General features: G+C 39.4%; 1 protein-coding gene across 1 annotated transcript in view; it reads left to right on the forward strand.

Moving 5' to 3' along the window:
• CD109 (CD109 molecule) overlaps positions 1–12,658 on the forward strand; it is a gene marked incomplete at its 5' end in the record, with an annotated part of 77,672 nt that overhangs the window by 28,155 nt on the left and 36,859 nt on the right. Inside the window, 9 exons of the mRNA XM_010155702.1 lie at positions 421–460; positions 1,062–1,146; positions 3,295–3,391; positions 4,729–4,864; positions 5,744–5,853; positions 7,533–7,772; positions 8,119–8,220; positions 8,315–8,377; positions 9,751–9,927. Coding sequence (XP_010154004.1) covers positions 421–460; positions 1,062–1,146; positions 3,295–3,391; positions 4,729–4,864; positions 5,744–5,853; positions 7,533–7,772; positions 8,119–8,220; positions 8,315–8,377; positions 9,751–9,927 — 1,050 coding nt within the window. The remainder of the gene's footprint in view (positions 1–420; positions 461–1,061; positions 1,147–3,294; positions 3,392–4,728; positions 4,865–5,743; positions 5,854–7,532; positions 7,773–8,118; positions 8,221–8,314; positions 8,378–9,750; positions 9,928–12,658) is intronic.

The following is a 12,658-nucleotide window of genomic DNA, read 5'->3' on the forward strand; positions in this document are numbered from 1 at the left end:
GAGTTAATTTTGTATGAGCTAGGAAAGGTATGTCAGTCATGGTTCATCATGACAACTGTGAGTACTTATGCTAGGTAGTTTTAGGCTAGGAATCCTAGTTTTAGGATTTTTGGGGTTTTTTAAATACAGTAACCAGCAGAATGTAGATGTCTGCAGATGGGAAGCTCCACCAGCTCTTCATTACATGGATCTGCTGCATGTGAGCTGTGTTCTTCAGTGGTGCAAATACATACTACTCGTGCTTACAGGAGCTCCGTAACAGGAGCTGATAATGGTTGAGCCATGACTTAAAATCACATCATGTCAGGAATTGTAATTTAATTTGAATATGAGCGGGATTTGTCTTAGAAGGTATGTTAAATTTGCAAATCTAACCACAATTGTAAGTATTTTCTCATAATTTTTTTTTTTTTTTAATAGGGTCAAGTTCATTATCAAAGATTTAAAGTGATGGAATATGGTAAGTATTACTTAAGGGCGTTTAGTAGTGGCCAAAATTGGTAGATGATTCTCCATTAATTCAGACTACCTTCCCTTGGCTAGCATGAACCTTTTTAATACTCCCAGAAAGTCTAATTTCCAAATCTCTTGTTTCTCTGAGACTGACTTTGGGAAAAAATCTCTCTCTGAGACGTGTCCTGGGAAAAACATAATCTTACCAGCTGCCCTGTTTATTTATGTTAGTTTTAATGATCTACTACTGTAGTCTGGATGTCATGCAGTTTTAAAATACTTACCTTAAGTCTATGAGATGCAGTTTTTGGCAATGTGCTCATCCCAAAATATCTGCATAATGTCTAATCATGAAGCTTGCTGATAATTCTGTAAAGCCTGAATAAGTTAAATGTTTTATATTTCAGTCTTATGATGCTTGTTCTCCTTTCAGCAAAAAGTCTTAGTCTGGGGCATGCATAGGGTTGGGATTAAAATATATCTTACCTTATATTCCTTAGGAAACTGTAATAGTCTTTGTTATATTACATGTTCTGCTCTTACTACTTAAAACAAGAAAAAGAAATTATTGTGTGAATTTAATGTTTTCTGTAATTTTTTTTCTTTAGTTTTACCAAAATTTGATGTTATGATAACAACACCATTATACTACTCTTTGAGAGAGGAAGACGTAACTGTTACTGTCACTGCAAAGTAAGTCATTGATACCATTGTCACCCTTAATCTATTATTGTGAGTCTCTAAATTTCAGAGTGAAAACTTATATGTAAAATCGTAAAAAAGTGACTGGCTAGCATCTATTTCTAGGTACTGTTGCTGTTGTAACACTGTTAGATAGATTTCAGACTTCTAGTTATTTTTTTTCTTGTCTGGTGATTCTACACTATAGACAAGACATTTTTAGCTACCTTAGTCAGCAAATTTCTTGAGTCTTTTGCTTGTGACGTATATTTTGAGGCATTGTTTTGTTCTTATGGCTCTTGTGTGGTGCTGTCCATATCATCACGTCAAAGTCTGTAGGTAGATTAACTATATTTTATTAAACCAGTTGGAAAATTAGGCAAACTAGTATGCATATCAATTTTGATCCAATTTATCCCCACTGTGAATTTGAAGTATAGGCTTCTCCTGCCTATCAAAGTATCTATATCTGTAAATGGATAAAGAATTAAAAACTCTTGAGGAGTTCCAAAGAGACTTCACTGTAGACTAATGTATAAGAAGTATTTTATTTTCCAGGTGGACAAATATGTAGACAAAAAATGTAGTATGCATTTATCTCAAATAGAAATTAGCTTTATTTTGGCGAGATGAGAGCCAGGTAGAGCTACTTGATAGATCCATTCAAGAAGACCTGAAATAAAAGGTCTTCCTTAGGTTATTTAATTCCATAAAATACATACCGCCTAAACAAGCACTCCATTTATAGGTGAAATGCAGAAATGGTGGATTAACGAGCTATTTAAAAGAAATGTTTGATCTTCTAAGAAAAAGCTTCCTTTTCTAGAGGCAATGCAACTTGATATTATAAATGACCTAGGTTTCTCATAAGGGGCATGTTTTTTTTTCTTTAAATTTCCTCTTTTTTTTTTTCCACCCATTCCACTTTGCTTTTGAGTCCATTATATGCCTATGTGAATTTGGTTCCTATAGTTGTTTTGGTGTTCCACAGGGTACTTGGCTCCTTCGTTAGGTACACTCATAAGGTATTTGAAAGTGCACCTGTCTGCTGCAATAAATCCAGACTCAGATGCCAGTGAATTGTCTGAGACTGAATCCCAGCAGTGCGAAAGTTTTACAGATATGTCATCATTATTTGTAGGCAATGACTTCATTCCTGTTGACTGTTTATAGGCATAATGACTCTGTATACAAAGAGTTTATATGTCCATTACACTCATAGATGTCATAAAACCTTTTTTCTTTCTCATCTCTGGAGTGTTATTAGATACACGCATGCTACCCAGTGGCAGTATCATTTCAGGGTTAATGGCAGGCTATTACAGTAATCAGTTCTGCTCAGAAAGACTGAGTACGGGTGCAAGGCAGTGTTGTCAGAGTTCTTCCTGTAACTGCGCTACTTCATTGTTATTTCCTCCTGCTTTTCAGATGCGATATTTAAGTGACTGCCAACCAAATCCATAATGACTTAAATTTATCACATCTGAATATATTAATGATAATAGACCAGAATGATTTTAGGTTCCCCTTCCACCACCACCTTTCTTTGTCATTCTCTGATAATTAATGGCTTCTCTTATATATAGCTTGGAAACATTGGTACAAAATTTTTGGTTTATTATTGTAGATTGCTAATGGCATTTTTAGTAATGGATATGTTAGTTTTCAGGTTTGCCACAGCTGTATATTATGTTTCCCATGTAATAATGCCATTATTCCTTTGGACTGTGATTACTAAGGAGTTTGAATACAAGTATCTTGAGATCTCTCGTTTTATATTTGTAGCATTTGGGAAGCATAACAGGTCCATTTCCCATATTAGCTATGATGCTACATTGGTGTTCTGTTCAATAACTCCCAGTTTAGCTTAATATAGTTAATTTTACTATTGAGTAGTAGTAGGTTTATAGAGCACGTGTGCAGGAAAGAGCAGCGCTTCCCACTGCTGTATATCTTCTCCAGGTTTTGTGCTCCTGATTTTAGTGTCAATAAACTGGTCTGAGTATTGAAATCTCCTGTGTTTCAAAGTACAGATGCATTCTAGCCCTACTTAAGACCAGGGAAAAATATTTTTTAGTGGATTCTTTTGCCTTCAGAGCTCTTCAAGAGCCCAAGCCCTGGATATAGTGCATTGTTTGACTCTGACTGATGTGTTTCCAGGTACATGTACGGAAAACCAGTGAAGGGAACTGTAACAGTCACTTGCCTTTCTGTCTCTTACTGGACAAATAAGAGAAACATTACAAAAACAGTGGAGGTGAGTTTTCTGCTGGCAGTTTGTGGTGTAGACGCTAAGGCTGTGTCTCCTTCTGTAGGTTAAATATGCCTGTGACTATTCTCGCGTGCTGAGTTCAGCCAGCATGGTCTGTGGACAAGGGGTAACAGGTTTAAACAAAAAGCGAGTAGATTTAGATTGGATATTAGGAAGAAGTTCTTCACAGAGGGGGTGGTGAGGCACTGGAACAGGTTGCCCAGAGAAGCTGTGGATGCCCCACCCCTGGGAGTGTTCAAGGCCAGGCTGGATGAGGCTTTGAGCAACCTGGTCTAGTGGAAGGTGTCCCTGCCCATGGCAGGGGGGTTGGAACTAGATGGTCTTCAAGGTCCCTTCCAACCCAAACCATTCTGTGATTCTATGCTGTGATTTTCATGGAGAGTGTTAACCTCTCTTCAGTTTCCCAAACAAAGTGGCTTCATTCAGACTGCTTGTTGGGAATGGTACTTGCCTGCTGTGGTCCCTGGAACTGTGCCTGGAAGTTATTTTGGAGAGTGCTAGTTGGCCCAGGTAGCTTTCCAGGAGCTGCTGTAGCAGCATAGATGATGAAGGACCCATGCCCAGGAGCCCTGTGTGTGCTCCTGCACACTCAGCCCTGCATTACAAGGCCGGAGGAGACCACTGCAATTGTCTAGGGGGAGCTCTTGCATGGTAGAGACCAAAGTACTTTGCCTACTAATTACTTAGCAATTACATTGGACTTCATCTACTAGATATAATCTGGAGCATGAAATTTAAAAAGGCATGCAGCTTTGTTCTGAAGACTTAAAAGTGGTGATAAATTCATGGCATCCTTTTGGAAAATCATGCCTTTTACTTTTGACCTGTGGCCTGTGTTTAAAACAGGTTCAGTTTCTGCTCAGTGGTGTGCCTGTTGTTTTCTGTTGGCTGACTTCAGCAGTTGGCTGACTTCTGTGCCTTCAGCAGCACTTAGCCCACAGAAACTCTGAGCTCAGGGATGTTGGATAGGGTATACCCCCCTCTTCAGGCAGGAACCTCTTCACTGTATTTTTCTGTAAAGTGTATCACTGCTCTGGCCATGTAGGAGTGGATAATTCTAAATATTAGAGGGGAAAAAGAAAGGTAAATTTCTCTATAAGGCATTGTTGGCTTTAAAAAGCAATGAACTTCTACGGGATTTAATAAAAAATGGTTATTGAAGGCAAAAAAGAAAGGTCAGCGTTCATAATTTTCTGGTGCTGATACTCCAGAACTTGTATGTGGGGAGAGGCACAGGACTTAACCAGAAATGAGCTATTGTAGATGAAAAAGTGTCCTTGGCTTTGCTGGTTCAACAGTTTTTCTTTTTTTGTACATTGCAGATAAATGGATCTGTGAATGTAACCTGTAACAAGCTGAAGTTGCAAAACTTGAATGCTGATCAGTCGTGGCATCAAGGTGACAGTGATTATGCAGAGCCAATAGAAATTATCGCAGTGGTCACCGAGTCTCTCACAGGTGTGTGGCTGTGTGATGTTTCCTGAGAGAAATCCAAAGAGCAGGTAGTACTGGAAGAGCTTATCGCTGTGTGGAAGGACTTGGAGTGCTAGAAAAGCATCATGTGCTGATGGCAGTATGAACCATCTGCATGCAAATATATTTTCTGAAAAAATACATTATCTGGCCTAGATATTAAATAGTTTAACCAGCTGTTAACTCAGTTGAATACAGTTCTATGCGAAATCACCTACTAAGCAACCAAGAGATTTGTTCAGATGGGGGCTTAAAGTCAACGTCTGACCACTTTTGATGAGAAGAGCAGGCATGAAGAATTGCCTGCATTAACCTGAGTTGTACAAACTTAGGTTTAATCATAAACTTATATAACTTGTTTGTTTGTAAACCACATCAGTAGAAAGACTTCTGTAGCCTCATGTTGTCAGCTGTCTTTACCTTTTTCTAGACTAGCTGATTATCAGACTGAGCTTTCTTGTGAATTCATGCTCCACAGAACCTTGCATATTAGAAAGAAATAATTTGTCCAACATTTCTGCCTGTCCCAGAAACTAGGTTTCATTACAGACTTTCTGTAGGAACACTGGCACTGTGAAGTTGGCTCATTTGGGATTCTTAAGTTCCTTCCTCGAGTCATTCTGACATAGTCTTGGGGGAGTAGAGCACTACATGGTATGGCTTATTTAGTGTTGTGGAAGACAGTACCAGTATGTATACCACCTTTGTACTGATCATTAACTGGAACAATGAAGAGTGATAGGATTGGAAATGGTGAAAAATATGATAGAATTATGTAAAAATCATGGAAAGTTAATAGTATTGCTTCTAAAGGAATATGTTTGTTAAAAGCAAGCTGTCTAAACACATAAAATTATTAAACAGGAGGCTCCCAAAATTCAAGTACCATCGTCTTTCCAAAGCAGAGTGACTATTTTATTGAATTTATGGACTACTCTAGAGTTATAAAACCTTCTCTGAACTTCATAGCTACTGTAAGTTCTTTTCTTTTCATTATGATTTGTGCATAAACAAATGTGACTTCTGTACTTTTGCTTAGATACCAAAGTTTGCCTTAGATTTTTAAATATAATTTCCAGATTTGTTTTGAAATTTCCTCTTTCATGATATGTATTGGCAAATGCTGAAGTTAGGGGCATTTGCTCTGGAAAATTATAAAGTGCCAGAGTATGCTCTGGCATTAGCAGGATATATTTGAGTATAGTTTGTCAGCATTTTAAGGAAAAGAAATCTTTTCAGTTTCTAGATGTTTGTTTTCCATTAGGTGCTTTAAAACAATAGAGTAGTTACTGTGCCCCAACCCTCCTAATATTTGTATATGGACATGTGTATGTGTTTATACATATATATATGAAAATACAAATGCATACTTTAAATATGCTTGTTTAGAGAATTCAGTGAAACTCATCAAGCCATATTGCTTTCAAGTGGAAGTGTCTTTTCTGCCTTCTGTTCTGTCTTTCTTATACGGGCTGCAGTCCTCTCACAGTATTTCAGGTTCCTCACGCTGTCCTGGACTGTGTTCAGTACTTCTACATTTAGTAGAAATTGTATATGGCATCACTGCATTTTATTTGAACAGGGGAATACACTTTACAATTCTTGAGCCTTTGCTGTGTAAGAATCGGACCTGAATACCAATAAAATAGGCTGAATATATACTTTCAGAGTAGATTGGCTCAAGCCACACCTTTCTGCTAGCCTGGTCACTTGGGTCCTTGGTTTTGGGCCTTTTCGTTTTCCTTGCCAGCATCCCAGTTTGACTCCAGCTTCCTCCTACTCTTCCTCTTCCAAAGATTAGCTGAGTGAGAGGGATCTGAGGAATTTAACGATGCTGCAGCTGGCAGAGAAGGAGGTATCAGTTATGCTCCCAGAGGAGTGTGAAGGAACAGCTGCTGCTATCACTAGTAGGTGGAGGTCCGCATATGCTGTACAGAGGGAGGGTAGGAAAATAATGGCGGAAGAGGAGAGGTGATGGAGTGACAGACCTCTGAGTTGAAAAAGGGAAGCATTAGTTCAGTCCTTTTAAATGCAGAGGTTGAGTTTTTGAAGTGGGTAATGCAGAAGGAGAATAGTTTACTAAGGGTGAAAATCTGCCTGAATGCTGGAATAATGGTTGATGTAAGTTGTAATGCTGATTGATGGATGTTGGAGTAAAGAAGTTACAGACTGTGTCAGTTTTGGGCCTGTTTTCAGTCTTCAGTTCATTTGATGAATCCATAAAGCCATCTGACTCCATATCATCTCTGCTCATCTGGCACTTTTTCCTACATATGCTGTAATGTTAGGTTGTCCTTTGTAGTCGTAGTGAGATAAAAGTGATAAAATTAAATATTTAGGCTTCAGGTAGGGTATGCATATTTTTCCTGAGACAAGTATTTTTGCTGGAAGAGTAATTGGGATAGCTGAAAAGCAGGTCACTTTTTTGTTTCCATCTGCTTTGCTTTTGCTTTTTTTACTACCTAGAGTTATGAATAATTTTGTTCTTGGCCTGCCTGCAACGCTCACAAGGGATTAAAAATGAAGTTACTGATGTGCGAGAAATCTGAGGATGCCCTTGTTTTTATGATATGTGAGCATATTGTTACATTATGTATTGTGCATTTTTAGCTTTACCCTGCTTGATGGATGTTTTCTTTCTTTTTTTTTTTAGCTAAAGGTGACACGTTCTGATAGCAACCAGCTGACAGCTGAAGAGAGGCAGAATCTTGTCACCATCACTGCAGAACAGTCAAGCCTGCTTTTACACCACTCTTCACTTTCTCACCTTGAGAATGAGGCAACAGAGGATAGAAATCTGACGGTCCATGTCCTGAATTACACGGTCCCAGAAAATGGAATTATTGATATTGAGTTTCCAATCCTGTCTAATACAAAAACTCTGAGAGTTCAGGTATTCCTTTGTAATACATTGCTTTCAAGTAGTGACACACCAAATTATGCAGAACGTGATCGATGATACGCTGTTCCTGCCATTTGCAACAGCTGATGTCACCTACTGTTATTTTCCTTACCTTATATTCGTGTTAGAGCTGGAAAGAAAATGACAGATCCTGTCTAATGTGACTAATAATTGCAGCAAGACAGCAAGGGAAAAGCCAAAACAGATACATAACAGGAAATAAAGTGGCCCTGTACTGGCATTAAGGCTACCGTGCTCTGGTAAACAGCAATGTGTATGTGAACACCACACAGATGTGACTGTTTTGTTAAGAGCTTTGCTTTACATTGTCTCGCAGGCAGAGTTCCTCAGCAGTAGGACCGACATTGGTGTTTATGATGTGTTCAGCTCCCCCAGCCAGACTTATCTCCAGGTTAAAACAAAGAGCCAGGATATAAAGGTACGGTGTGAGACAAAACTTGCCAAGATAAGGACCGTTCAAGTTACTCGTCATGTTTCCGTACTCATCCATATGAATTGTATGCTTTTCCTAGGCCGGGAAGCCTTTTGAGCTGAGCATTGCAAGCAATAAGCCAGTGAAAGAGTTCCACTATCTGGTAAGTTACTGGTTTTACATACTGAGACAATCCAAGATGACTTTAACCAACTTGAGAAATACTCCAGTGAGTGGAATGTGATTGAAAGTTAGATTCAGCATTTTTTGTTGTGCTTTGTGAAAGAGGTGGCCCAAAAACTTCCTTTCCCCTAGCATGGTCCGTTTTGAAAGAGAGCTACGTTTTGTTACCTAGCAGAAATGCCTCTGGCACTGTACAGAGGTGCTCTCTGGGAGAAGCATATCTGTGATTTGGGTGTTATCTCTGCTTGTAGATGTAATAGACAAAGTGCGACTGTGAGAGCCATGCTGTCTCTGACTGTGCAGAGCACCCATGATGGGAGAAGAGGCAGGGATGTCCCGGGAGCAGCCTAAGCTAGGGCTTGTCAGCAGGTCCTGCAGGTGGAAGCAGGCAGTTGGCGGAGCCTGTACGCAGGTTCAGGGCTGTGAGGGCTGAGCCTGCAGGCACAGAGTGAGAAGAAGACCTGCCTTGATGAGAAAACAGATGGTCCGGTAGGCAGGATAGCATTGCTAATGAGAGAACTTAATGGGAAGCATCTTAAAATACGTGGCTTGACTAATGGCTTGTTTAATGTCTCAGCTGCTGTACGATACCTTACAGCATCTGGGTTGAAGGGTTTATTATACATACCATCGTGACAGCGGCAATTCTTTTTCTTTCAGAGACTTTAATAATAGAATGAATAAGGATAAACCTTAGGACAATATAAAATGTGGACATTCATGTGTATTTTCCAAAATAGAAGCACCCTCTAGAAGATATAAAAAAAAAAAAAAGGTCCCTGCTGTCTTCATTAGTAAGTGGTATGGCCTAATAGGAACAGATTTAGAATGAAAAAGCTTATGCTGTGGGCCTGAACCCCTGGTATTTCGAGGTGCCTTCAGACTAGCTGTAGTCTGATCTGGTAAAATGAATGCCTGATCTCAACTGGTATGTGTTAATGGGCCTCAGTTCACACTCTGCATGGTGCAAACCAAAGTGTAGTAAGTAGGGATGTTTAGGAGATTTGCTTTTAAAATTGTATTCTTGATCCAAACTCAAATGCGATGTCCCACATGTCCCAGCCATATTACTGTTCTCACAACGTATGTTGTGCTGTGCGTTCATCACTGTAGTTCTTTACTTGTCCATAATGATACAGGAATTAAAGCATGGATAAAGTCTATTTCTAATATTTAAATATAATACATGACTTGCCTGTTTCACACCCAGTCTCATAGAACTGGTCAACCACTTAGTAGAAAAAAAAACCAATCACAGCTGTATGCCTCTTAACAGATATTTATAGAAGGAATTGCAGATCTTATGACATAGTGAGATACCAGCAGATAGAGTGTTTATTTTTTCCCTTTCAGGTGTTATCTAAGGAACAAATTATGGCTTTTGGCACAAAGACTGCAAAAACATTCACTTTAACAGCAGAAAATTCTTGGGCTCCTTTGGCATGTATACTTGTATTCTACGTTGATGAGCTTGGAGTGGTTGTAAATGATGCTATCACTGTTCCCATTCAGCCTGTTTTGGATGACAAGGTAACTGCCTATACTGAACTTGAGTCTGAGGCCATGTTTTTATCTGTTTGTTGCGTGGTAAACAGTATTTTAGATCATAGGATTGTAAATGTAAAAATTTGCTCACTGAACAATTAATCTGAGGTTTGTGGAAGTCCTTGGACAGACTTTTCGTAATACCAGTGCAGTTAGGGTTCAGCTATAAATGTAGAGCTGTTGCATATCTGAAACAGATTTCTACTAGCCCTACGTTGGCCACATAAACAGATGCACAGCATCTCCTTGTGTTTTGTTCAGTTACTGAGCTGAAGATTGCTCTGGCCAGGGTAGTGGAAGGGTACTCCTAAGTGTTTTAAGTGTGGAACTCTACTTGCTCTAGCCAGGCAGTGGTCACATTGTACGTGGTGTGACCACAAGGAGCCCAGCGCACAGCCGTGTTCCTGAGGAGACTTGGCAGAAAGACCTTCCTTCCGTAAGCTGTGAGTGCTCCTGGCTTTCCTGTGGAAGCACGGAGGAAGCCTTTTTTGTCTGTGTCGTCAGTGAATGTGACTAGTGTTTCTGTTTCATGTGACCATGCATACTTTAACTCAGAAAAGCTTGAAGAGGAGTGGGAAAATGGCTATTGGAGCAATGAATTGATTTTTCCAACTTATTTACCAGGATAAGATTTGGTCCTTTGTGCAAATAAAAGCATCACTGACTTTTTACAGGTGAGACCACCCAAAGGCTCTCAATGAGTTAAAATTCTTCCTCCCCTCTATAAGCTATAACACTTATAACCAGACATCAGTAAGGAGGCAGTCTTACTCCTGCCTTCAGAATTTCTCCATTTGCTTCATGATTTATCCAAACTCAGGGTAGGAGCGTTGTTATCACAAGATAAGGAAGTGGAGAGGCAGGATGACAAGATAGCTGCAGGTACGTGTTTGTTGATTACGGTTATTATGTACCAGTGTCTGAAGAATCTAAATAAGTAGAAAACAAGTAAGATAATTTAGTTGAAACTCAGGAGTCTTAGGGTAGATATAGGTAGATGTTTCTAATGAGGAGGGCATAACAGTTTGATTCAGCCATCTGGAAGCAAATTGAAATCTTTCCACTGGTTGTAGTGTTTACAAATAAGATTGCATTATGTTTTGTAGCAATGAGGTAAGTAAGGCCTGATCCTGAAAATATTGGTTTGATTAAATGTAGTTTATGGATTAAAAGCACGATCCTAATATATTTACAGAGTGGATGAAAAATTAAGACAACAAATTATGAGAATTTAATATCAACCTTACTGTATAGTTAAAAAATGTAAGATGAGGAAAGAACTAATTTCAAAGGCTTCAAAATTGCAAGCTATTTCCATTTCACCATTTGAATGTGAGCCGCTGAAATTAATCTAGTACTATGGGAAGCTACATTCTCTGTAATTTGTAGCCTTGTCAAGCATTTAATTTCTGTAAATGAGTTGGTAAAATCAGATATACAGAGCTGCAGTGCCACAGTGTACCCAGAAACAAACCATTTTTCTGCATGAATCAGTCTGATGCCCATTTACAGTGAAACACTTTGTGCTAATCCCATTTATGCTGGTAACATTAGTTTGATTGCTGTTGCGCTGTGATCTTCATGCTAAATGTGCATGGAAGATACCATTACACACGTTTATCAGAGGAAGGGTTATGGTGGCTCTAGATTCAGACATCTGAATACATGTCTATACATGTAGGATCAGGATTCGGTTGCTTAAGCACAAGACATCTAGTATCCTCCAAGAGGCCAGAGGGTATTCAAGATGTCGTCATGGGATGGGTGGATGTTTCACAGGTTCTGTGGGAGACTTACCCCTTTCTGCAATGGGAGCTGAGGGTCAGACAGCATGCTGTGAGACATCTCAAGAGGTTCCAGGTGCCCTCAGGTAGCTGAGTCTCATCTCTGTATGTGAATTATGTGTCTAAACTCAGTTTACAGAGAATGAGTCTTCCCAAAAGAGTGGTTTTAAGTTATTCTTCCTGGACTCCAATGCCTGCTCCAGAAGGGAAAGTTGTATCCTGTCTGGCAGCACCACTGAGCACATCTTGGATACCTTTTAAACATCTCAAATGGCACTAAGTGCCAGTGTTTATGTAACTGAATCTGACCTGCAGCACACAGTCAGTGGAGCCTGTAGGAGTGTTTTCTTCACCAGCACTTGGATTTATGCCTCATGGTGAACCAAACTTCTACCCAGTCTCCATTATTCCTTTTGACTCTGTGTGTGATGAGAGCTTAAAACACTGAACTGAAACGTGGACAGCTAAATGTAGGTAACTTAAGTGTGGAACTGAATTCTGCATCTAGACTTCGTAGTAGTAATGTTTTGATGAGGGAAAAGACTAAAATTCTTCATTTTAAACAGACATTTTGCATTGTCATCTGATGCAGTAGGGATGGGATGCATTAGAAATACCTTAGAGCAGGTGACCCTTCCTCTCTTCAGTACCCCAGTGGAAGGCATGCTGATGCTGTATTAGCCTCTTTATTTCCTTCTTCCATACATCTGTTACATATGTTCATCTTCTGTGTTGATCTCACCATGGAACGCTTAGATGTAATCTTTGAGGGTTGAAGTTTTTTCCAAAATAATCTTTCCAATGTTGTGTTGTGCATTGATAAAGAGGGAACACATTTCTCTTACTGCCCTTAGCTGTAGAAACTGGTGTATCCTTGTGTCTCAAGAGATTGCTGCTTGTGTACCAAGAGCTGGTTGAAGTGACAACAGATC

Source organism: Eurypyga helias, unplaced genomic scaffold, assembly GCF_000690775.1.
Source record: "Eurypyga helias isolate BGI_N326 unplaced genomic scaffold, ASM69077v1 scaffold8487, whole genome shotgun sequence".
NCBI classification, from domain to species: Eukaryota; Metazoa; Chordata; class Aves; order Eurypygiformes; family Eurypygidae; genus Eurypyga; species Eurypyga helias.